Source organism: Platalea leucorodia (genome assembly GCF_965183815.1).
Source record: "Platalea leucorodia genome assembly, chromosome: 5".
In the NCBI taxonomy this organism is placed as follows: domain Eukaryota; kingdom Metazoa; phylum Chordata; class Aves; order Pelecaniformes; family Threskiornithidae; genus Platalea; species Platalea leucorodia.
In genome coordinates this window covers 78,912,664-78,939,239 of record NC_138827.1, presented here as the reverse complement: position 1 = coordinate 78,939,239, position 26,576 = coordinate 78,912,664, and the positions used below count along the sequence as shown (strand labels likewise).

The window sequence follows — 26,576 nt, the reverse complement described above, 5'->3', positions numbered from 1 at the left end:
AAATCTAGGAAATGACTAGATTAAAATAATCCATGGCCAACTTGTATATATTTATTGAAGTTATTTATAATCAGATTCCCTGTTTTTATTCATGAGGATGCTTCTTCCATGCAGTGAACAAATGGACTATGCTTCCCCAATGAACTTTTTCTGTGTTGCTCATGTCTTGTGTTTAATTTAAGACCCTATTGTGACCACAAGGTTAATGATATCTTTATGAGCTTTTCTGTACGCTCATCACTGTGGAGTCAAGGTGCTTTTCAAATATTATTAGTTTTCACAACAGTGCTGAGAAATACAGAGATATCACTGTTATTCCCTCTTTTCAGATGTCTCAGTAAGATGGACTTAGAGACTTGAGCTCCAGCCTTTAAGAGAAACATCGTGCATGTGTGTACTCTCACTGGAAAAAACCAAAAACCTGGAGAGATTTTCAGAAAGGACATCCTTTCAGATCTCAGGTCCCTGTTTGAGAACAGGAACACAATAAAGGTGCTTCAAGAAAAGGTCACCAGAATGCTCACAATAGCAGAACAACGTATATGTCCTAAGCTGTTTAGGTGGCTGAATGGCATTGGCTGAGGCTTTCTCACAGAAGACAGACCCCAAATATGGAAAAATTCAGTTTAAGATCTTAAAACTTGACAAACTCATAAATGTCTGAAAAGAGGGTTCAAGTGTCAGACATGTAAAGCAACCTTAATTTTGTCACCAGTGTGACCACTGGTGGCTCTGGCAGTACTGGCCACGGGAAGTCTGGCAGGTGAGGTTCCAGAATGCGCCCTCCAGTCCCACTTCCTTTTCCACCTTCCGTGGCTGGAATACTCCAACAATCGCATAACCAAGTTTAAACTTTCTACAAACAGTCATCTAAACCAAACTCAAGGAATTTTGCCTTTCCATGGGGAGCTGACTGCGCAGGCCTTGTCTTGTGAACCACAATGCATTTCAAGGTCCAGGCTTGGAAGAATGAAAGATCTATTTCCCATATCTGTTTTACCTCATTTTATTTGAACATGAGCCAGCAAAGTGCCCTTGTAGCACAGAAAGCCAACATCATTCTGGGCTGCACTAGGGAGACCATGGCCAGCACGTTGAAAGACGTGATTATTCTCCTCTACCCGCCACTGATGAGGCCGTATCTGGAGTGCTGTGTCCAGTTCTGCGCTCCCCAGTACAGAACACGGACTTACAGGGGAGAGCCCAGGAAAGGGTAATGAAGATGATTAAGGGACTAGAGCATCTGATATGGGGACAGGCTGAGAGAGCTGGAACTGGTTAGCCTGGGGAAGACAAGACTCAGGGGGGATCTTATCAATATTTATAAATACTTGATGGGGGGTAGAATACGGAAGACGAAGCCAGACTCCTCTCAGGGATGTCCAGAGACAGAAAAAAGACAACAGGTACAAATTGAAGTGTAGGAAATTTCACTTGAATGTTTAAAAAAAAAATAATTACATAATTACTGTAACAGTGATTGAATAATGGAACAGGTTAGATTGAATAGAAATAGAACAAGAACACAAAAATCAAAATGTCAAAAAACGTTAATATGAAATGAATCCCTCCCTCGTCAGGAGCAAGTTGTAGCTACGGGATGATAAAACAAGCTGCCAGCAATTGTGCAATATTTTGTCACTTCTCTGTCCCTTTTCAGGAATGCTTTCAAATACCAGATAGTTGATGAGCCATTAGGTCAATGAGGAGGTGCTTCCTCACTGCATTTCTTGGCTGCTTCTAGAAGCCCAACTTCTTCTGCTTAGTGTCTAAGAGGCCTTTGTCTCCTGTTATTTCCCCAGTGGTAACTTCATTTTTTCTTTGTCTGCATCAAATTTTCTAAATGAGATTCTCCTCCATGGTCCTTGAGAAATTCAGATCCTGTACAAATTCGGAGTCAATGAACTTCTGACCCAGCAATCTCTTTTCTTTCCAGTCTGATGCTTACCTCTTACCCTCTTTTTGTGCCAGACTCTCATTTGCTTTTTTTCTTTGCTTTTGTTTATCTACCCTTCCCATCTTTCCACTGTGAAAGAAGCATTAGAAAAATGGGCACTTCAAGATAATTTAAAAGCTGCTGTCAGGCATGAACGTTGCTAATTTCAGGGGACAAGGGAGAATGTGAAATGCGGAGTCTTTCTTCCATCAGGAAAATCAGAGAACACTGAAGACAACAGAGCATCTCTGTAAAGATTTGCTGTATGCTGTAGAGTCTCCACTTAAAGCTTTCAGATTTGTATAACTTTTTCTCTAGAACCAATATGACTTACATGTGAAAAAAACCCATGCGTCAAACTAGATATTTATTGTTTTTATGCTACTGTCATGTCATTAACATATTTTTAATCCATCCAGGTCTCCTCCTGTTGTTTTTACACACACGAGGTAGCATCTCATGATTGCTATTTGACTACAGGGCTGCTATAGCCAGGTTTCCTGTTACACAACTCAACAGTCTGGTTTTTAATCAACAAATGCCACCTGTCTGTACCAGCCCGGATGCAACCCATAGCCACGACAGTTTCTTTCCCCACTTACCAATTGGTTCACCTTTTTTTCTCAGCCAGAATACATTATTAGGGCTGCCTATGCTGTATTCAGCTCACTCTTTAGCCATCTGGTTTGAATTATTGGTGTGTATAAGCCTGCAAGCAAATTTACTGCAAGGTGTATTTTCAAAGCTGTGAAAAGACCATAAACATATATATAATCTGAGGTGCACTGTGTCATTTTTACCATGTAAATAAATGATGGAATTTGTCTTTCTTGTTTCATTTGCATAATTTCATTATTTGTTTTTTTACGGGTGTGTGTTGGTGCCCCCAGCAGGCTCTCAGAAAAACTAAATCTGTAATCCTGTGAACCAAACCTTGCAGAAAGTATTAACTTGTTTACTGTATTGTGATGAATAGAATAGCTGTATTGAACATATATGAAGCTGCACAATGAATTACTATATAAATGTGTTGTCATGTGCAAATGTGTTTCACGTATGATTGTTATCTATAACAGATCACACTGCACTGTACAAGTAAATATAAAGCTCCGAATGCTTTCATTAGAGTACTCCCATGATGCTAATTACAATCCTGTCCTCTGAGTGGTGAAGAACACCTATGTAAACAGGACAGTCTCAGACTTAGTGAATGTCCTTGATTTTCATTGAATGTATTAATGAATTTATTACTTGCACTGAAAGAATTTGCAGGTTTTATCTCAGTTCACTTTACAGAATTGGACTCATAGTTGTCTTTCTTCTTGACTGAAAGAATTTGCAGAAAACTAGAATTTGCTGAAAATAATTAAAAGACTGCAGATCAGAAGTCATTATTTCATGTAAGGTCTAATTAAATTACATGTCCCAATTATACAGGACTCATTGACAAAGCTTTTTAGAAGTGTTTATTTTATGATATGGATAATATTTTACAGATCTCAATTTTACAAACAAGGAATCAGCTAAGCTTGCTCACTTTTATTTAAGAAAAACAGGCATTGGGAGCTAGAGAGGGAAGGCTATTGAAATCACTTGTGAACCACAGGACTGGAATTTTATTTGCCAGGAATCTAAGCACCATGTCCCTTTTTCCCTTGAAAACCTCTTAATTCTAAGGAGAGGTGTGGTACTCAAAAAATGAAACTCTCTACTACTGAGAGGGTGCTTCATGAATTATCATGAAGGCGCTCAGGGGGACTGCAGTCAACTGATTTTATGCCACACATCTCGTGAATAATACAAAAATAGAGACAAATAGAAGAATCTGAACATTGCATCAGAGCTTTGTTTTTGAAGTACCTATGCATCAATACAAAAACACAATTGTGAAAAGAATGATAAATAGATATATTTGATTTCTGGAACTGATTGCTAGGAGAAATGGGGAACAGACTTTAGGAAAAATGAATTTCCTATAGTGATCACATAAGGTTGAAAATGAAATCTATTTGAATTTAGTATAGAAAGATCAATTATTATGAAAATAAGGGACCTAAGGAGGATCACCTTCTACCCATTACAAATTTTCTTGCTGAGCTATCATCTGTGAGGACATAGTGACCACAAGGATGTTTAATGGCATACCTTGCTCCTAGGAATTCCCAGGCTTTCCCTCAGACTCCACCCAGTAAAATTATGAAAACTAGTTATTTCATAATAACAAATTATGGTAGCCTAATGGCTTCAATAGCAGCTGTAGCAAATTTAGGGGCAGGCCATGAACTAGTGCTCTTCCTGCCCGGAAGTATATCCGTCTGTATCTAGCAGAAAGAGCTGACACTAAGTTGTGAAGATAAAACTTGGCCTGAACAGTTAAAGATGTGTTCATCTGGCTCTGCAGTTAAGCAAAACCATCTTTCCTTTCAGCCTTTGATGAAAATTTATGATTGTTGAAATACAGCAAATCTGGCAAGGAAGGATAAAGGAATAAGGAATTATACATATAGACAATAAGAACGTAATTTGCTTTTGTACCTTGGGTGAAAGAATGAGTGAATAATTACAATCCAATGATTAATTTCATTAGCCATGGTAACTTAAGTATGTCCCAGAGAAAGTGAGACATTTGAGCTGACAGTGCAGTGAGGATAAGGTACAGTGGAGTTTCTAAGTGCATGCCATTGTGTTATAAATGAACACTTGTAGGGTCAGGCCAGGCCCAGAGGCAGCATAGCTGCTTTCAGACAGTGGGGAGCTGAAATAACGTACCTGTCAGCCTAGCATTCCATGAACCCTATTTCTATGACTGGGCATAAAGCCAGACCCCAGCTGATCAGTTTGATTCGGGTCCATTAAGAAGCACCGATGTGCTTGCCCTGTACTCGGAGAGTAAGGAGCATGATGGCAGGCTGCGTGGGTCTAGTGTGGCACTAAGTTCTACTGCCTCCTGAACATTGTACTGAAAAGGGACATAGCACAGTCTGAGTCCCAGCCTGCCTCATATCTTTGGCAACTGCAAAGTATTTTCCTGATATTTATCATCTTGAAATCCCTTATGTTGTCCTGAGATGTGCATACAAAGTGCTGTTTAAACCCAGTATGTTGATGTGTCTGTAGATCTAAACACTAATAAATTAAAAGAACATTTATGTAAAGTATTGCATCTTCAAAGAACTATACTTCATCAGCTAATTAATCTTTACAATACTCTTGTGACTAAGTTAGAACTTGTTGTTTATTTATTTCAATAGACTTTTTCCTGTGAAATAAGATTCTGAGATTCTGCCTTCCGTTCCCAGCCTAGCTATCTAGATCTTGCCAACTGGGGAAGTGGATTAAACAGAATAGCCCCATTCATACTTTCCCCTGCTCATCTAGTTTTGTAAGACTGGAAGAATTTGACAAAAATCCTATGGAGAAAACCTCTATTCAAAAGAAAGTAGTTAAAGTAAAAATATGAAACCTATGCATACCCATAATGTTGTCAACATTAATAATTTGAAGAGTATTTCTTACTGTGTGGTTTCTCTGAGTATTTTTGGAATCAATCTCAGGATATGGGCTCAGATTTCAGGTGTGCAAATCAAATGACCATCTGTTCAAAATGCGACTCTACAGAAAGGCTTTGATATTGCTCATCAAACAGAAAAATGTTTATAGCACTTCTGTGCAACATGCTGCTAAACCTGTGCCAAGTAATAATAGAGAAGGTGATTGCTGCATTGTGTTTTCTTAATGAGAAATGGTATCACAGACTCATTGTAATTCATGCTACAAATTTGAGAGTATTTTATTTCAAGGAGTATAAACTAATATAATCCTCCTTGTGTTGGCCCTTCCTATGATAGGGACAATGCTTTTATTTTACGTTCATTAGGAAAGACAATGTCAAATAAGGATGGGTAAAATGATGCAGAATACAGCACTGTATGTAGTGAACAAGCAATCCTTTACTGTTCAGAAAACCAGCATAACTAGAAAGGCATATATAAAATTGGACATATGCTCTAAGTCCAGTTACCTTTTTTGCTTTCAGGAATTTAGGAAACAGTTCTGGTCCTGCTGAACACAACAGCAAACTGCCAACTGATTTTAAAGAGCCCAGAATCTGAACTTTATTGATCCACATAAACATCAGCTCAGCTCTGTTTTCTCCACCTTGCACCTGTGGTCATGCTATACCTTCTACATAGGACACTGCATGTTTTCTTTCCAGTATATCTGTTTGTTTCTTACCAACCTATCTGTATCTCACTTGTATCTGTTTTGTTGTTGGCAACACTGAGACCTTTTCCAGAATATCACAGTAGAGCTATCATGAGAAGTGTGGTGGCAGGGTTTCCTGAATGATGGGGGGAAAGGCTTGTGGTGCCACGGAATTTCCGAAGAAGGTGCTTTGAAGGGAACAGGGGAGTTGTCCTGAATCAGTGAAGAGGACAGGAGCAAGAGAGAGAGACCAGGGAATGATGCAGGAAGTTAATTTGGGAAGGAAGTTCTCACTTGTTCTAAAAAAGCCTTTGCTATGTCATTATATGCTGGGTTTAAGGATTAGCATTGGAGAGGAGAATCAATATATTGCTTGTAGGCTTTACAGGACAGTTTTATTAATATACGCGTAGGTTTTAAGTTTGTACATCATCACATCTTTTGCAGCCCTCACAGCATACAAATCCCAAAAGAACTCATATGCAGGTTTCTCTGTCTTTATTCCACTATACCCTGATTACTCCTTTGAAGTCAGTAGGTGGTGTATATGTACAAATGATAATACATTTTAGTTCCTAGAACCCTAACCACACTGAATATGGCACTGCTGGATTCTGAATATGCATCATAGTTCCGTCAGTCTTGATTTTACTTCCAGGACTTTTGAGCAATATGTTAGTTTAAACTATTGTTTGAGGTAGAATTTATGTGCTCACTCTGGACTTATGCTAATTAATTTGGCTTCCATATGGCAACACAAAACATGCTTAAAATCAGCTTAAGAGACAAACTTGAGACTCCTCTAGAGAAAGGAAATCTTAGATGTTTTAAAGCTGCTGGAGCTGGCCTTATCTTACCCTGTATCCCAGTTGTATTTTAGGGACAAAGGATTGTAGCCAATGCCTTGTGCTATCAATTAGATTCAGTACAGTCAGTCTGAATTAGAAGAGTCCTGAGGCTGAGCAATACTTCAACAGACATAGGAATCAGGGAAGTACATTGGTGGCTGCAAGCCAGCTGTTTCTCCTAGGTGCTCTCTTGAACACAGATGGCCAGAACTGAGGACTGAGCTTCTGGGGTTTTGTGTGAGTTTGCCCTGAAATTAGATTGCTTTAGTTTGCTAGTCACTATGATGCCAATGGGCAGGTTATAGATTCTGTGTCCACTAATTCCTCACTATAGCATAACTGCAATTTCATTAGCATGGAGTATTATGCACAGCATCCAAAACTGCTGTAGAAAATAGGGCAACCCCTGCTGTTCGTTTTAACAGTATTATTGCAGTTGCTTGAAACTTATTAAAGTTCTTGATATAATTAGTGGTGTAAAGAGGTTTTCACAGTAGCCCTCTTTTGTACCCTATTACTGTGTAACACACACCTTAATAAACACATTTAGTAATTTTTTTTCAAGCTCTAGCAACTATCATTTAGTCTTTTGGTTCAAGCTTTTCATAAGAAGTTCCTGTTTGAGGGAAATTTATTTTTTTTCTGGAAGATTTTAGCAAGAGCTCTTTGGCCGTATTTGAGTAAAAAAATGAAGGAACGAGTATTTGTATTGGCAAGAAAAAGCACAGAAATAGTCAAGGTATGAAATTCAACATGATCTGCCTTATGTCGCATAATGCAAACAACAGTTTGGACCCTACACTTTCTGACTCTTCGTCTTACAGGCACAGGATAACTTGAAGGCTGGCTGATTTCTGTGGCTTAAGGCCTTCTGCATGGCCCTGTCACTCCTTTGAAAACTGTGGAAAATTAAAAGGCCAGTTGATATTTCACATACCTCAGCTGGCAAATCTCCATTTCCCAGCAGCAATCTCCTTTGAAAGCAGCTGCCACTCCAAATTTTTGGCTGCATAATCAAAAGTCTCACGAATCAGATTGTAAAAAGTCCTATTAGCCTTCTGTTCAACAGGGAGAAATTAAATCTGAAACATTTGCAGAGTTCCACAAATGCTGAAAAAGAAGGATGCATTTCTGAGAAAGATATTTTTTCACCACCAGTCATTTTAATGATTCATAATCCTTTATGTTTTCTCGGGTGAAACTTCACAAGAGGTGTAGTAGATGGCATGTGTAGATATAGGTAAGACTGAGCATAAGTGTATTGTTGGCCATTAACAATCCTGGCTCTGAAATATCTTTTGGGTCATCTCTTTTTCATAGAAGTGTCTAACTTAGAAAAGTAATGAAGAATGGGCACTATGAGGCACCAAGAGGAGATAGGGTCCTTATACTAATGAAGTATGCTTCAGCATTTTCCTTCTAGCATATGCTCCTACTGACAGGTGAATGGGCACTTGACCCCATTAACAAAAGGCCAGTATTCTCAAATGATATGTTTCCTAGGCTTCTTATGGTCTGAATTCTTAAGAGTCATAGGACAATCTGCATTCTATTTGGCATCATGTGGAATATATACTGCTTATTTGGTACCTTTTATCTCAGCAGAACAGGCACTGAGCTGGGGTACAGGATTTCTCATTTCAGTAGTCAGGAATTCCTGACATTTCTGTGCAGTTTGGAGACCCTTTGGTTGACACAGGCTGATATCTGAACCAATCAAATACTTATTCCCTGCTTCCTAAGTTTCTCTGAGAAGTTTCACTCATGTCTTAATCAGAAAGCTACGTGATTACTCATAATCCAACTGCCAGAGGTATATTTTGGCTGTCTTGCTCTAATTGCTCTGTAATTGAGACAGTTCTGAATGAAGTATGGATATATCCAGGGTTCCTAGCCCACTCTGGGCCTGTCTAGCTTGCACAATACATAGAGTGTTAAACTCTCATTTAATGGTTACTCCACAAAAAGGTACATCTTTGTGCAGTGTCTGCCCACGGTCAGGCACTTGAGCAACATCCCCTTCATGCCTACAGGCACTGCATTCCTTGGAATCAAAAACACTGGTAACTGCAGAGGGCTGTCCCAGGGCAGGTAGGTTGCTTGGTCAACGGTAGGTTCATAAGCACGGATAAAGGTTTTCACAAGTTGCATCCCAGGAGAGCATTCCAAAGGTCTTGTCTTTTCAAGCTCAGCCTATTTGCTCTTAGCCATCTGCTTGCCAAGGAAATATCCCTGCTTGCTACCTTTTATGGAGGCCTAGCCTGTCCTCTAGCGGTTGGGTCATTAAACATTATGCGGATGGAAGAGGACTTGATAGAGGTGGCTTGAGCGAACACTAAACAGTTGCGGCACTGTGGTTTTGCTGACTGAGCTACGCTGTTGCTATGTACCAAACTGCTGGTACTGGTATGTGTAATGCTGTTTGTGTCAGTGAAACAGCCTGTGAGAAAAGACAAAGGCCTTCAGCTACGAGTCATTTTTGGGCTCCTTCTCAGGCCAGTTAAGAGGAAGGAGCATCTACTGCAGCTTAAACTGGGTTGAGGGGAGAAAGGACAGTAAGGGCTGCCTTGTGTGACTGCTCTGGAAGGAAAACTGTAAATATGTGGAATAATGTGATGAATGTTTCATAATGGAAGTACAAAATTAGTGAGCTTTATTGATTCATCTGTAATGCACATACTATGTTATAAATCATTAATTTGAGAATTTAGAGTTTCTTACATTTGAAGCTCTTGTTCTGTTGGTTCCCAAACACTCCCATATTGAGGAATTAATACCATTGATTTTCCTTAAGTAAATTGATTGCTTAGATGCAATAATTTCTCTTTTTTTCCCCATGGACTATAGCAAAGGAAGAGCTGCAGCTTTGATCTCACTGACTGGCAGCCTCTTCTATTCCTCTGGCATGCACCTTAATTTTTTTAAGGCAAAATGAAAGAATTGGCTTTTGTCGCATTCTCCTCTGCTATGCCAATTTCTTAGCTGTATCCTTTTAGCAAAAGGGATTTATATAGACATATTTCCTTAGATTTTTCATCATACTGTTCAGTATCCTGATGTTAACATTTATTTCTGTTAAAGTGCTGAAGAAGCTGTGGCAGCAATGAGGCTGTTAAAAGGTAGATGTGAAATGTGAAGTAGCAAATGTATGTAAGAAAATTACACTTGGTACAGCGAAAGAGATTAGAACAGAGGGGAGAGAAGATAGCCCAGGGAGAACTGTAAAAGGCACTGGCAAATTATCAGCATCCAAATTAATCATTTGTGTCCACACTGTAAAGCAGAGAGGAGTTAAAAGCCTGAAGGAAGACACAGTTTGAGTTTTACTTTGCTGTCATCTGCATGTAACCCCAAACATCCTACTGAGATTTGTGGAGCTTCCTACCCTTCTCCCATGCTACTCAAGGCAGGTTGTGTTGACTGTAAGCTGAAGCTTATGGTTATACACAGATTACTTGGGAAGATACAATCTAGATCATGAAATATTTTGTAGAAAATATTTCATATAGAACTTTGCAAAACAGGGAGACCGACTGCTCTGCATTCCTTCCTCTGCTGATCACGTTTTAATCATGTATGCATTAGCATCCTTAAAAAACCTCCATCTTGCAGGCCACACTATCACAACAGAAGGGTGTGGGTGGTTTTCATTGTATACTGGACTCACCTTTCTCATGCTGTGTGTTGGGTTCCTTCCAATTGTTAAATCCTATTCACAGGCTGTACTGCCCAGCTCATTTTTCACCTACAATAAAGCACAGCCTTTAGGACACAGTTTCATGGGCGATGACAGGATGGATAGCAGGCTGGAGGAAAGCTTCAGAAAAATTCCTGAAATGTGGACTGCACCTTCATTCTGCTTAGCTACTGTGGGTTTACTGCTGGGGGGACAGACACACGGGGCTCTGGAAAGATGCTAAAATACTTCTGAGCTTCTTATTATAATTAAAAACCTTGTATTTCCCCCCCACCCCAAACGCAGGCAAGGACATCTCTGGTGCAGCAAGGGCAGGGACCAGTAAGCCGGGCTCAAGCGTGCGTGCTGAGGAGCTCACGAAAGGCGGGGGAGGACACCACCTTCCCGGAGGGGAGCAACTCCTTTCCGCTCCCTCCCCGGGCCGCTACCTGCCGGCTGCGGGGCGGCAGGGCCGGGCGCTCCTCCCGGCCGGGTGCCCCGGGCGGCCGAGGCGGCGCCAGGTCGCAGCCCAGGGGCCGAGGCGGGCGGCGGCCGAGGCGGGCGGCGGCCGGGCAGCCCCGCAGCCCCGCGCACCGCCGCCTGCGGCGGGCAGGGCCGGCTGCCGCGGGGGCCTGGGCGAGCCCATCGCGCCGTGCGCGGAGGGAGGGAGCGCGGGAGCGAGGGAGGACGGACCGACCGACCGGCGGGCGGGCGGGGGGAGCCGCCGCCAGCCGGGTGTGCGGCGACCTGCTCCCTGTCCAACATGGTCGCCGCTCACACCTCCCATTCCTCATCCTCCGGCGAGTGGATCGCTTGCCTGGATAAAAGGTATCGGCATCTTCACCGGAGCGGCTGCGGAGGGATGCTGTGTGCGTGTAACCTGCCCCCGTGCGTGCATGTATGTCTGTGTGTCTCTGTATGTCTGTGTGTGCGGGTGCTGACACCCCCCGCTCCCCATCGGATCCTGCCTTACATAAGGAGCGTGCAGGTGGGAAGCAAAATGCCCGGAGGAAGCGGGGGCGGCGGGGCAGGAGGAGGGCTCGAAATGCTCCTGGCAGCGGCGGGGACGGGCAGCCCCCGCTGGGACAGCTGCGCTCCGCCGGGCTCTGCTGCCCGCAGAATGCCGCACGTGGTGGAGGAGGGGGGGCTCCAGGGCGGGGAGAGGGCGCCGGCGGCCCGGGGCTGCCGGGCCGCGACCGGGGGCTGCCGGGCGGGGACCCGCCGGGCCGGCCATGGCAGACCCGCTGCCCGCGGCGTTCGCGCCCCAGTCCGCCCTCCGCCTCGCTTCTGCACGCCGCCCCTCGCTTCGCCTCGCCTGGGCTCACCTCACCTCAGCACACCGCCGCCCCCCGCCTCGCCTGGGCTCACCTCAGCACACCGCCGCCCCCCGCCTGGGCTCACCTCACCTCAGCACACCGCCTCGCAGCCCCGCGCCTCACCTCAGCACGCCGCGCCCCCCGCCCCCCCCCCCCCCCCCCCAGCCCCCGGCCCAGCCGCCTCACAGGTTGGCGGGAAAGGACAGACCCTCGCCTCAGAGCGCTCCGTGGCGCAAGCAGGTGCAGGGCTGGTGGCCGGAGGGGTGGGGGAAATGTCCGCCCCGAAAGAGGCCGCCGGAGGCTTCCCTCAACGGCGACAGCCTCTTCTCCCCGCTGCGGCGTCCTGGGGGCCTGCGGTTGTCGCCCAGGCGGGCGGCAGCGTTTGCTGCGGGTCAGGTACAGGCGGGCGGCCAGCGCCGCGTGGGTGGGAGTTACGGCTGGCTAACGTGTACTCAGAGGTGGTATGCTCACTTCTAAAAATACAGGCAAAATATTTATTTATTTATTTTAAAAAGAGATTCTTTGGAGTGCTTTCCCTGGGCGTTGCAGCAGAAAGTGAGTCTCGCAGTGTCGAGTTGCATGGTGGGTGGTTTGGACATCCTTTGCTGTATTCCTACCTTCAGCACTTACTGGATTAGTTCAGAAGTGAAGTCATTCGATTTCTGAATGCTCATTGTGTCTCCTGTAGTCTAGGAAAATAGTTAACAGAAATTTAGGCCGTAAATACACTATACGGTTCAAATAAAGCTATCGGAGAGAATTCACTTACATGGCATATAGCAGTTTACTGAGCATCATTACACAGCTTTTGATGGTTGATGCCATTTGGGGCTGCACTGTGGGGAGAACCCTTTGTGCACAGAGAAGGAACTTTCCTCTTCTCATCATTTCTGCCATTTCCAGGTAACCTCCTAGTGTTGTAGGACTGCACCTCTAATTAGGCTTTCCTTGACAGTCCAGGCAGCAAACTGTAAGAAGCTAATGAAACTTTTGGTCTAGACACCTACCACAAATACTGATCCCCCTCTGTAACAAGTGACTTAAAAGACTAACCTCTTGGAGGTTAAATAATATGTATAAATATTGAAAGTACTCTAAACGTAAACACAGACAGAACTGGTGATGATAACCTAGCCATATAAAAACTGAAGTGAACCAGAGGGCCTGATTCTTCACTCTGTAAACTAACATTGAGCGGATGTGAAGAAGCAGAGTATGAGCCCCAGTATTTTTAAATAGGTGATCCTGTCATTTTTCAGGTTTCTTTAAAGGCAACACATTGTGAGATCTAAATTGTAAACTAAAATTCAGGGGTTTGTGCTTAATGAGGTGCATAGCCTTGGGGCGTGAATGATATTTTTAGGAAACGCATATGAGGCATTTCATTTAGAAAACTCTCTGCCATTATATTTATATGAAAATTAATATGCTGACCATTTTTATAATGGAAATTTCATTGGAGCTATTAAGATAAGATTTTTTCTTCCCTTTTTGTTACTTGGAGTAAGCTAGTAGCACCAATTTGTTGAGTGGAAAGAATCAGTTCCAGGTGCCCTGAAGCATTATGTATTATTATCCTTCTTTTCCAGAAGGCAATCTGGATGTAGGACAAACCCAACACAGGAGAGATTGTAGGTTTTTTCCTGGTCTCTGCCATGCTTTGCTTTGTGACCATAGGAAATACACTTAGGTGTTTTGTTCTGTTTTTCCATTTAAAAAATACAGTTAAAGCTGTGTTGGAAAAGTACTATAGGAATCTAAGTACTCTTAGATAAAGCATTTTTAAATAATTTACACACTTTTATTTCTAGAGTGTATTTGTTTTCTAAAGATGATCTATCTGTACTCATTTTAATTATTATGTAATTTGTATGTATTTTAAGCCTTTTAAAAAATCTTACAGCATTTTCTAACCTAGGTGTGGATTCTGTAAATATAGAATCATTTAATGAGTCAATTCTCTGTAGCATACCATGTGTTTTTATTAAATAATAGTTTTAATATGTTTTAGTTAATGAATATATTTTCAGGAGGAAGGGAGTTCTAAAACTGGTACGCTTTAGAATTTTAGATGAGCCTCAGCAAAGACAATTAAAATGGCATGTAATATGGATTATCCAACTTCATTCTTTAAAAAAGGAGAATTAAACCCTAAATGAAAATAACAAAACACATAATGTACAGAAATCATGTATTTTGTATATGTTCCTCATGTTTTTCCCCAAGTCACATATCAAACTAGAACTACTAACATCTAAACTGAGAGCACATATAAAAATGAAGAACCACCAAAATGTTTCAGGAGAAATGTTAATACTGTGTAGGTTACTGTGGGCTAGGGCCACCAGTGCTTCGACCATGCAGCTCTTGTGTGTGGTTACTAACCACAAAAGCCAAAGATCAGCACTTAAAAATCAAATACACAGGACAGTATTTATCTATAGTCACAAGTGCGACAGTATTTATATAGAAAGTTACAAGTGCAAAGGTAAGGAAAAGCAGGAACAGAAAAGGTCAGAAGCTGTGCTCTATCAATATTTTATTTTTGCAGGAGAGAGAGGTGATCAACAATGAGCAACTGTACATCCTGGTTGTACCTGGAGATGTAAATAGTTTTTGTGTTAAGGAAACCAGTCTTTTTATCTTTGAAGTAAATAGTTGCCTTACCACTGATTTCCTAGGGAGCTGAAGCATGCCTACCATCTTAGCATTTTTCTGTATGTCCGATTTTCACATAATTAAAAGAAGGTTGCTGATTTATGCAAGTGTGTATAATTAGCTTAGGAACAATGTCTTCTCTACTCTCGTGGTTTCTTTCACACCAAAGGCTATCTAACCAGGAAATTTCCATGTTGACATATCTTTACTGATCGGTAGACAAAGTATTTTTTACATAGCTATTATTTCTCTAAACCTGATCACAGTTATGAACTAAGATAAGTGTTTTAATTGGATTCAAATACAAACTTTTAAATGATGTACAGCATTCACAACGTCAGAGATCCCAGGATTTCATGCCTGCTTATGGCATCTTGTGTTTTTCTCTGTATTAAATATAACCTTCAGTGCCTTAGCAGACTGGAGGAGCAGATCACAGAGCAAAGCATGTAACTTTGCTAGCCTGTTGTGCTAACGATGTTATGATCTTTGCTCAGCTATTTATAAATTATTTAAATATGAATGGGTGTTTTGAGGACATATTGTACATACTGAGCTTTTATATCCTTGTCATCCTTGTTAGACTTTCAACTTGCATCATTTACATCTGACAAAACCAGAATAACACATTCAGGATAATATCTCAGGTCTGTACCTTAAGCCAAGCTCCCGTAGATTTGAGTGTTAATTCAGACCAGAAGCTATTAACAGCAACATATTTGAATCATGATTTGCTTTTTAGTTCATTGTAACTTATATTTGAGATGTAAGTTATTTGTACATGCTTAGTAGTCAACAGGTCTCTTGTGAGTATACAGATAGGCTAGAATGAAGAACCGATATTCTGAAAGAATTGTAAAAGAAATATGGAAAATGCTTGTCATCCTCTGTAACCTATAATTATGTAAAAGGTAATGGGATATAGATTTATAATCAGTCAGTATTATGAATACTTTAGAATTACTTTATGATGCTATTTTATTTACTTTCAAAATATATTTTTATGTGATTGGTAAAACATGACACTGACATATTTTAAATTTCTACCCTTGCTTTCTATTTGTGACAAATCCATAGAAATAACACCACCATTTTTTGTGTAGTTTGTATCTGAACAAAATCTTGGGCATAAACTGCAGCTCCTGTTGGCCTATGTGCTTGGTGTCTTCTCTCTGTATGTAGTACGTGGCTAAGCTGGTGTACGCTTGGGTCAAGTCTGCGTGGGGATATATCAGCAGCAGGCAGCAGGATTGGAAACTCAGAGACAGAACAGTATAGACATACCCTAAGTACTTCCTAGCACTCACGCAAAGGTGCAGTCTTCTGGGAGTGATGAATAATAACAAATTTATCTTTCCGCATCATGCAACTCATTTTCTAGTCCAGTGCAAAGGTGCAGTCTTTGATGAATAATAAAAAAGCCCTTTTTCTTTCCATATCTCCTCAGAGAGACCAAAATAATTGTCAATATAGCTTGCCATAAGCTTGTAGGTCTGTGCCTTTTATTGAATATATGAATTCAAAATAACTCAGAGTGAGAGCAAGAGTTGTATTTTAAACAAATTCAAGCTGTTCTATTCTCTGCTCACGGGCTTAGTCATTTCTAGTATCAGCTTCTATTTGTTGCATGTGGTTGCAGTAAGTTACACCCTTGTTCTATGGACAGGTATTAAGAGGAAGAAAAAGTGATTGCCCTAGCATTCATGTGTATAAACATTGTTATGGCCCACCAGAGCATACTAATATGTGCATATGCCTATTAGGACATGATATGTTCAAATTTAGTTGGTAGTCTTGTGAAGTGGCTGCATGATTTGTGTGATACCTGTGCCACTGTAGGTTTTCTCTTCTACCAGATGAAACTGCAAACTTGTCTAAACTGTCATTGCCTGAGTTATTTCTGGCATGTTGTTAGGATTTGATCTCTAAAATCCTGTATTCTGAGCAGATTAAATTTCTTGTATAACAAAAACTCATATTCCAGCAAAGGAATAAAAAGCCAACAAACCAGCTAATTGAAATCATACCCTCAAAGTCAGGTGGCCACCAGATATTTTTCAAATACAAATATTTTTCTTATCCAGTGTGACATCTTGTTTTTGTCTGCATCTTACAATTTGCTGCATTTAACAAGCTCCTCATTCTTATGATACTGCCTTTGTTCTGTTAGTATTTTCTGTACTATATTTGGCGCGATCACTTACTGCTCCTGCTGCTTTATCTGTATCTTCAATGAATGTTTCCTGAACTGACTTTCCACTTCATCTTTGAATTCAGCAGTTGTCAAGGTGTATGTCAATGCAAATCTGTAGAACTTATTTCATAGTTGCTGTAAGTTTTAAATTTTCATTAGCTGTAACAATGCAGATCCTAAATGGGTAAAGGCGCATTTAGCATAGTGGATGGCAGTGGCCAGAGTTTGAATCAAAGGATATCATCACTTGTGCATATTGTTCAATTATAAATTTCATTTGCAATGTATCTCAGAGTCTGTCTTCATGTTAAAGTGCTTTTAACGTCTATTATGAAGCTACAGTGCTGGTTAATGTAATTTCATCCAGATCTGCTTCCGTCAAATGGAATTTTAACTGTCCTGAGCTCCAGGTCACATTTATGAAAGTTGGAGGGTTTATTCAATAAGATTTAGTCACACCTTGGTTGCAAAGCATGCACCATACATAAAAATCGGCAGAAATGAAAGGAGAAGATCTCCTTGCAATTTTATTTTTTCTCTTGAAGTATTTTGTCTTTTTAAAAAGCATATGAAGGTGAAAAAATTGTTTTTATGTTTTTTTTCCTATTATTACTGTGTTGTTCAAGTAGTGTATTTTTAACTTGAGATAAATCTTTATGAATGTCATTACTTAATAAATACATCTTTTGCCATTCCACTGTTTATACAGACCTAAAAATTGACCTATTGGAAGGATGCATAATTTGTAGAGCAGGGTATGTAAAGAAATGAAGTGCACTTGGTTGCTCTGTCTAATCATCCGGTCATTTTTCAGTGCATTGGCCAAACCGAGTTGAAGGCATAAATATAATTGAGTAATATAATAATGAGATGAGTGTGTAGGTAAAGGAGAGTCCCCCATATTTGCATTGTTTTGGCCCTCACTGAGGAAGACAGAACTCAACTATTACAAATTCTGTCTGACCACAGCTGACAGCCAGTTGGTCTACATTTAACTGACTGGTCAATCAGTACCTGCATGGATCAGGGTTATCATCTACAGCATTTCTTGTGCCTTGTGTAGCAGGACATGAGAGATTATCACAGGGGTTCTGAGTGTAGGCGACAGTAATAATTTGTTGGAAACTAAGCATCAGCAGTTTTACTTGTGTTGCATTTTTTTTTTTAACTCTGGAATGATTTGTATGTATAAGAATCCTAGGGAACAGGGTTTAAATAAAATTTTATTTCATGGAATCATAGAATGCTTTGGGATAGAAGGGACCTCTAAAGGTCATCTAGTCCATCCCCTCTGCAATTGGCAGGGACATCTTTAACTAGATCAGGTTGCTCAGAGCCCCAGCCAGCCTGGCCTTGAATGTTTCCAAGGATGAGGCATCTACCACCTCTCTGGGCAACCTGTTCCAGTGTTTCACCACCCTCATCGTGAAAAATTTCTTCCTTATATCCAGTCTGAATCTACCCTCTTTTAGTTTAAAACCATTACCCCTTGTCTTATCGCTACTGGCCCTGCTAAAAAATCTGTCCCCATCTTTCTTATAAGCCCCCGTTAAGTACTGAAAGGCTGCAATAAGATCTTCTCTTCTCCAGGCTGAGAAACCCCAGCTCTTTCAGCCTTCCCTCATAGGAGAGGTGTTCCATCCCTCTGATCGTTTTTCATTTCCTGTGCATCAGAGGAAATGAGAAAACCATAATCCCAAAGTCTTATAAAATGGAAATCAAAAGAAAAGAACTGTAATTTGATTATTATTTGAAAGCCTCATGATGAGACTTTTCCCCTGACAAGGGAAGGAGGAGCTGAAATGTGAATGTTGAAAACATGCGTTTGGTAATGCTACTGTAACAAGTGCAAAGTGCCTCTTGGGGAGAGTTGATTGCCTTCTGTCCCCATGGAAGTAAACCCTTATCTGGAGATTACTTCAGATTAAAAGTAACTTCATTTATATCTAGCACTTAAATCTCTTACCACAGGTCTAAAGTGCTTTGATAAGTCACTGGTATCCCTCTCTTAAACTTTCCTTTCTCAAAGAGAAATTAACAGTCAAAGAAAGAGCCTTACAGCATTGCCTGGAGGAGGGAGGTGCTTCAGTGTTGTCCTGCTCTCACTAAGGGAAAATGGTATCTTGGTACTAGTATTCTTCTGCATCCTACTGCATGTCAGGAAAGGGTAGGAGAAAGTACAGGTAGCACAGAGGAATGGTCTGGTTTCAATGGCATTCCTTGATGTTCTCTCCTTGCTGTTGTCTCCTTGCTCACGTTTCAAAGCAGAACATACTTTAAAATACTATTAAAATTCGTCAAATGGTCCATGGTAGTGGTTACTGGTACCTTCCCGCTCATAGAATTTGCCTTTGCATCTTTGAATAGATGCTTCAGTTTTAGCGCAGAGATGAACTAGTTTTATTTGTCTATTATTTAGTGTGATACTCTGTTTTCTACAAGCAGCCTTGCCAGTGAAAGAAATACATCATATCTGCTCATCCTTCATGGGCTGTTCATTGCTGTCTGATATTGCCCTTTTAAAGAGTTAAAAAGAGCAAGGGAAGGAAATGGACCTCAGTGTTTTCATTTAGTTAGAGAAGGGTTCAGATTTTTGAACAGATGTTGTAGAAATAAACATTTAAAAATTCTAGAAGCATCTTGGCAAAGAAGGTAAAACTACCTATCTTCTGTTTTTTCTTTTTCAAGTGTCAAACAAATTATGAGGAAGAACCTAAAAAAAGGGCATATCATATAAGTAATAGGTTATAGTTAGATAAACTTGATAAAAACAATACAAAAACCTCCAACTTGTTCCTTTCTTCTAGGTTAACAAGTCTTTCACAGCATACATAAACATTCAAATATTTAATCTTAACACCATCAAAATAGTTTCTTTTATAAAGCTATATATGCTACACATGAACAGAAATACTTGCCCAAATTGTATATGTGAAGAATTGTAGCAATTGTCCTCTGTCTGTATTTAAACTTTGAGCTTGAATAGTTTGCACTTAAAAATATGAAACAGCCTTCTGAAGATACACTTCTGGCAAGTTTTTTTATAATGTCCTTTTACAGATAGTCAAGCAGACATTGTCAAGAAAATTGTTTTATCTCTATAAAATACATGCCTGAAATGTTCACAACCAAATAAATCAGGGATAAAATATCCTTTAAAGAAGCCTTATTGATATAATTGAATAGAGATGTATAACTAGCATTGATGCTGTTGCTTGTATATGTATTCTGTGATGTTGTATTGAAGAAGCAGAAGATAGATGATGTGTGAAAACATTACTGCCAAATAAAACTTACTGTGCTCTGAGGGAGCAAATTAGTAATGTAAATTAGGAGCTGGATAAGGCGTTCAGTGGTCAAACAAAGCAGAAAGGCTTGTAGGGTAGTGAAAATACATTAAATACTCTTGCTTTTCATCATTTCCTAATCATTTTGTAGCCCTGCTTGCAACACTGGAAATGCCCACCTCACTTTGGCCACAGTGAAATGGGATGTCAGTGCGGTACCCTGTTGAGATACAAATTTAGGGACAATCATATTAAACTGAAGACTGGGGGCAGGGGAAGTGTAGAAGTGTTGCACATGCGTTATCCTTCATGGTAAGAGATACTAAGTGTGAAGTTTTCATTTCCAAATCAGTCATTCCTCCCGCATGGTTTTGTCCTGGCATTTGCTATGGTCATAGCATGATACCTACGTAGTTATGGTTGCCAGGCCAGTTAGTGAAGTGTGGTTACTACAGCAGCTACTAAAGCTCTTTCTGGGCTTGTACCCTGCAGACAAGGGAAATGGAGATATAGCAGCAGCTGCCCCACAAAGATACTGAAAACTTGGGAAAAAGGAGTAAGAAGCTGTTTTTTACGCAAAAAAGATGAAGACAAATGTAACACTTGCAGTTTGTTTTACTTAAAATTTATTTTAAATTGGGTGAGGCAGCCTAGGTGGTTGGTGGGTGCTTCACTGGATAGAGTCATAGATTTTCTACAAGAAGGATGGCCTTGCCTTAAAATACTTCTACTCTACCTGATACCTCTACCAAGCTGTTGAGAGCTGAAGAACTTTAATTGATTTAAGAGAGTTGTCTACACTTTTAGATTCATCTGTGGTCCTATTCCATACATTGGAATTCCTAAACATTGAGGACATTTCCCAGGAGCTCTGATCAAATCCAAAGGCATTTTATTCTCAAACAACTTGGATCCTAGTTCATTTTTATGCTTATTCACTATCTTAACCAAAAAGCTAGATCTTAAAGTAGGTGTTTGTCTGTGTGTGTCATTTGAGTCTCATTAATAAGTTGTTATTCTGGGGTCCAGTTAAGATTCCTTGCATGTTTCTGTGCTGGCCGCTGCCTTTTTTTTTTTTTTTGTAAACCACAGCTGGAGGAAAAATACCTTTTCTAAGATAGATTAATGGTTAAATCATTCACTGAAAGCCTCTCCCAGATTCTAGCTTTGTTACCAAATGTTCTGGATCAAAATGTGTGCCGTCCCAGCAAAAATATTTATGGAAATTTAGTTGCACACAGTAATATTAAACCCAGTATATTTTGAAGAAAGGCTACTGAAACAAATGGCTTGCAGTAATGAATTATTAAGAAACATTCTAAGGACAGTAACAATTTTCAGATTACTACTATGCGTATTACTTAGAAGTTTGGATTCCTCTTTTTGTTTAGAGCATGTCTGCGTGTCTCTCCTTCAAATGCCCACTTCATGTACTCCAGGTGGAAGTAACTGCTGCTAATGCAAAGCGCTGTAGCGCAGCTGCTTGCTAAAGTAAGCCACTAGGAACACATGACTTTAATTTGTCTTTCCCAATAAATACGGAGTTTGGTTTCTCACTGCTGTGCTGATGTTTAAAACTCTGAAAAGTGTGGTTCAGCTACCTGTGAGAATGCTGGTCCTTCTATGATGACTCACTTTACTGGGGTCATGAAGCAATTTTGTCAGAAGAAAGAGCTTTTCCTGCAGTTTATCGGCCTGACGCAAGGCACTCCTTGCCACATCAATGGAAGTGAGCCCTGCTCTCACCCTCTTCTGAACTAGATGGAAACCCTGTCTCTTGAGCCTTCAGCAACCGTCAAGGAAAAAAAGCTACACAGTCTATGAATTAAATCCCCCCAAATCTTGTCCTTTTGACAGGACCAGAAGTGGAAGAGATTTCTGCACTCGCATTTCAGAAAGCACTGAGAGCTGTGTTGATTAAGTTTATACAACCTGATGCATGTTGTTTGCTAACGCTGTTTGCTTTTTCCCTGTCTGACTGCATCATCAAACAATTAAAACCACTAAATACTGAGATCCTACAGTCAATTCTATGCGATGAACTGATGGACTTGAACGGAGTCAGCTATGAGGAGTTGTGTGAATGAAACAGTCTCAGGCACAGTTTTTCTAGGAAAAGGGGATGTTCTGAGAATCATTTCCCTTTTTTTCCTTGTTGGGTTTTGCTGTTAATTTTGAGAGTCCATAAATTAAGGGAGCTAGTGTTCCAAGTGCTAGTGTAGTTTCGGTAGGGATCTTGTATAAACGGATTTTAAATCTGCTTGCAAGCTGCACCTCCTAATCTTCTTAAAAGGATTTTGACAAGAGAGTTAATGCTTATTAGTACCTGTCAGCTAGTGCACAGTTAAAAAAAGGAATTGGTGAAAATCTTACTTGAATTATTTCAAAAGGGAGCTGTTGTAGTTGCTTGTGGTTTGAAGTGGTAAGAGGATGTCACTCTGATGTAGAAGCAACTGTATACACCAGAGAGTTATTATTCTCATCTGTAGTTAATAAGGGTAAGCTGGAGTATAAATGAGGATAGAGATTTAATCCCTCCTAGACTTAATTGAAGAAGAAATATGAGAGACAGAGATTCAATGTGAGTAGGATCTGGGCTTCTTCCCTGAGATAAAGATTTGGATCCCCTTAAGTCTTTGATTCCAAAGAGGAATCTTTAAAAATAATTCCTGTTGGAAGGAGTGCTTACACTGTGGCTGTAACAGTAAGATGATAAAGATATGTATTTGTGAACTTAGTCTTGGTTTCTTGTAAGCTACCTGACTTCTGTTTATTTAGAAGCTCATCCACTGGCTAAAAGAACATTTTTGTCAGTAAAATTAACTAGCAGCATTTGCGTGAGTGATAGGTCTAATCATCACAGACAGTTGTCTATCTTTCTGGTGCTCCTTTATACATAAATGATTTCTGCATCTGATCCAGCATGATCTCCTAGGAATGTTCTGTGTTTCTTTTTGTGTATAGTGGTAGGCATTTAGTCTGTTATGAAAGATTCTTTCTAATGCTGTCAGCTAGTGGTTGGCTTACTTGCAGATCCATAACGTTTGATAATCACATTTAAAATGTATGTTTTGGAACTAATTCACTTTAGTTTCATAAATACATAGCAGTTTTCTGAACCTGCTGAACTGCTGGTCCACATGCTATTTTGTTGGAGAGAGTTCTATAATTTTATTTTTCTTGAAATCTTTCTTTTTTAAAGGTGTTACTGTCATAGATTTTAAATATTTTAAATATTTCGATTAAAACTCTTTACCCTTACCAATGAAGAGTTAAGATTCTTGCTTGCATATTTAATTTGTCCAACATTAAGATACAGGAACTGCGAACTTGCTTGCAAGTGAGAAGAGAAAACAGAACACTCAAGTTAGTTTGTACCCAGTAAAATGTGGGAGAGAGATGTGGATATAGGAGTTACTGCTGATATCTAAAGCTTTCCTTTTAGCTATAGATAGAGAATTTCTATTTTGAGCACTGATTCCACAGACCTCTTGTATGTTTGGACATCTGTTTATTCATGTTCCCTTACAAACTTAAAACCATATATAATTCTAAGCTCTTTAGGGTAAGGAATGTATCATCATATATACTTTTACAGTAATTGCTACAGCAGGACTTTGGTGCTAAATGGGGCTTCTGGACACTGACTGTGTTGAAATGATAATAATCATGCTCAAGTTGATAACGGACAGTTGTTAGAATGTTTTGGAGGGGTTTTATTATGTACCTGTGAAATGCATTTTAATTGGTTTATGTTATAGCATAACATTTAATGCTAACATTTGTAAGTTTGGTGCATGCAGGGGGGGATGTTTCTCTGACAAAGCCCTTGAGAATTTTGTCCTTTGTTTTCTTGCAGACCTTTGGAACGTTCCAGTGAAGATGTAGATATAATATTCACACGACTGAAAGAAGTGAAAGCTTTTGAGAAATTTCATCCAAACCTTCTCCAGCAAATATGTCTCTGTGGATATTACGAAAATCTGGAAAAAGGAATCACATGTAAGAGAGCTTCGTATGCAGATCTATTTTATGTAGATAAAATTGGGGGTTGGGCTAGGATTGTCTCTAGGAGATCGATGAGAGAGCACAATCTGTGGAACGGCCGTAAAAATGTTTACGGGGGAAGGCAGGACTAAAGTGCTGCTTGCTCTACAAATACACTGTGTAGTGAATCTATGGTAACAAGGCACACATTATTGGATTTAGGACCCTGCCACTGTTTTATTGAAAGATTAGAAGCAAGTCATTGCACTTAAGCCACATTCTTCCCCTGTAAATGTATTATTGATCTCTTTTGTAGGTACCTTGTGATGTCAGGGGCAAAAGTGTATCACCTAGGCATATCACTGATAGCATATGGTTTGCAGTCACTCTGGATAGCACAAGACAGATTTGCAGAGGTGCATACTGCTGTGGGGTGCAACTGCTCCGTGCCTGCTCTAGCAGCCCGTGTGCCAGATGAAGGTGGGCAGCTGTGCTTGGTCTGTGAAGCTGAGATGGAAATAAGTGATGGTCCTGTGAGGGGAATGTGTGAGTCCCCAGAGGTGTACCAGGGTAATAGCTGATGGAGACCTGTGGTGTTGGTAGAGTCTCCGGTACCCCTCAGGTAAATCTGGCATGCTTTAGGCACACAGCACTGGGGTTTGCTTAGAGTAATAGGAATTCTGATGCACTGTAATCACAGAGTTGGAATGCCTGAACATCAAAGTCCTGCAGTTGCTTCTCAGCCAGAACTCTTGCTGAAGTCAGTGGCAGCTGTGTCTGCATTGGAAGATTCTGAATTTCAAAGGGACATTGTTCAGAAAGTCTGTTTTGTTTTGGGTTTTTTTGTTGTTGTTTGTTTTGTGTATTAACTAAGATAGCAGTAAAAGAGAAGCAAACTGGAGAAGAGTGAATCAATTCTATGTGCTTTCATTGTTTTTGTAGTGTATCGACCAGTTTACTAAAATATGTGTTTTCCAGTGTCATTGGAAATATTATTGTAATACTAAGTAGTCTGATATGGCAAATTCTATAGTGCCAGCAGTGACTACAATAGTACAGTAATATGAGGGAAAATGTTTGTTAATGTTGCTAAACTTAAAGAGATAGCTCTTATTTACAAGATTTCATCTTTCCAGTATTCCGTCAAGGTGATATTGGGACGAACTGGTATGCTGTTCTGACAGGCTCACTGGATGTGAAGGTTTCTGATACAAGCAACCACCAGGTAAAACAGATTTTTCATTGAAACCATCCAGTCAGTAGCACAAAGTAAGGGTATGACTTATGCTGAGGTTGATAACGACATATACAGATACCTTGTCTTACCACAAGCATGTTTCTCTGAGTTTCCTTTAGTCGCAGTTGTCCTTTGTCTATGGAGGCAAATCATGCCATTGATTTCAAGAAAACTGAAATGTAGTGCTCTGAAAAGAGGTCTACATTTTAATATGAATCAAGACTCCTCTGTCTTTTCTAATAGAGCTATATGAAGTTAAACTAAAGATCTAAGAGTTGTTAATTCATTCCCTGGAAATATTTTAATTTGGTCCTTGTTCAGAAAGTTCAAACCAAACCCACCAACAGCGCAGTCTGGTAACTGCATACTGTAGTCTCCACTGCAAGAATGGGAAAGTATTATAGTAATAGCCAAGTATTGGAACTGCTGCTTGGTTAGACCAGAAGCCTGGAGGTAATATTTATTCAAGTGTTAAGAAACAGAAGAACGACTAAAATTCTCTCCAAATTGAAAGCGATTTCTCAGTATCTTGGCACTCCTGGAGTTAGAAAATCAGGTATTTAGAGTAAATACAAAAAACAACCCATGTCATCTAATGTCATGCTGACAAGCCATGCACTTCCTGCTCTGAGCTGAGTTTTCTGGGAAGGCATCGTGCCCCATTCCCTGCTCCCATGTTTGAGATCTGGGACTGTCCCATCATGTAGCTCAGCATGGGGTTGTACCTCTGACACGCGACTCATTGTGCCTTCACATGAGTGGTATAGCTACCCAGGACCTGAAGGCACTACCCCTGTTCCCCACCTCGATTGAATATAGCATGCGTGGGGGGTTGGGGGTGGTGTATTCTTTGCCCAGAGTTTGGCTGATTGGGGAAGGTTTCTTGCTCATAAAAGATTGACAGAAATTAGATTTTTCACTTTGTTGAGCACTGCATCACCAGTGAAATTGGGTCAGAATGCAAGTCAGGGCAGCGTGTGAGCACTGGGTCTTTCTACTTCTTACAGTAAAAAGATAGATACAAAAGGAACTTCTTTCATATCATTATTTTTAGCAACCTCTTCACTATACTAAGTAGAGACTGATTGAGAGTATAATTTGCCTAATTTGAGCAATTCTCAGCATGGCCTGGCTGTCACTGGTATTGTCACAATTTGGAACTCTTTTCTGTGCAGGTCTAAAGCAATCAGGAATATTTTCTGGTGTTTGCCAAAAGATGGCACTACACTGT

General features: G+C 40.4%; 1 protein-coding gene across 1 annotated transcript in view; it reads left to right on the top strand.

The window, feature by feature from the left end:
• Window positions 1-11,429: 11,429 nt before the first annotated feature.
• The window catches only part of RAPGEF4 (Rap guanine nucleotide exchange factor 4), a gene marked incomplete at both ends in the record, with an annotated part of 155,344 nt that continues 140,197 nt past the window's right edge, over window positions 11,430-26,576 (top strand). The window contains 3 exons of the mRNA XM_082311463.1: window positions 11,430-11,494; window positions 23,981-24,123; window positions 25,245-25,333. Coding sequence (XP_082167589.1) covers window positions 11,430-11,494; window positions 23,981-24,123; window positions 25,245-25,333 — 297 coding nt within the window. The remainder of the gene's footprint in view (window positions 11,495-23,980; window positions 24,124-25,244; window positions 25,334-26,576) is intronic.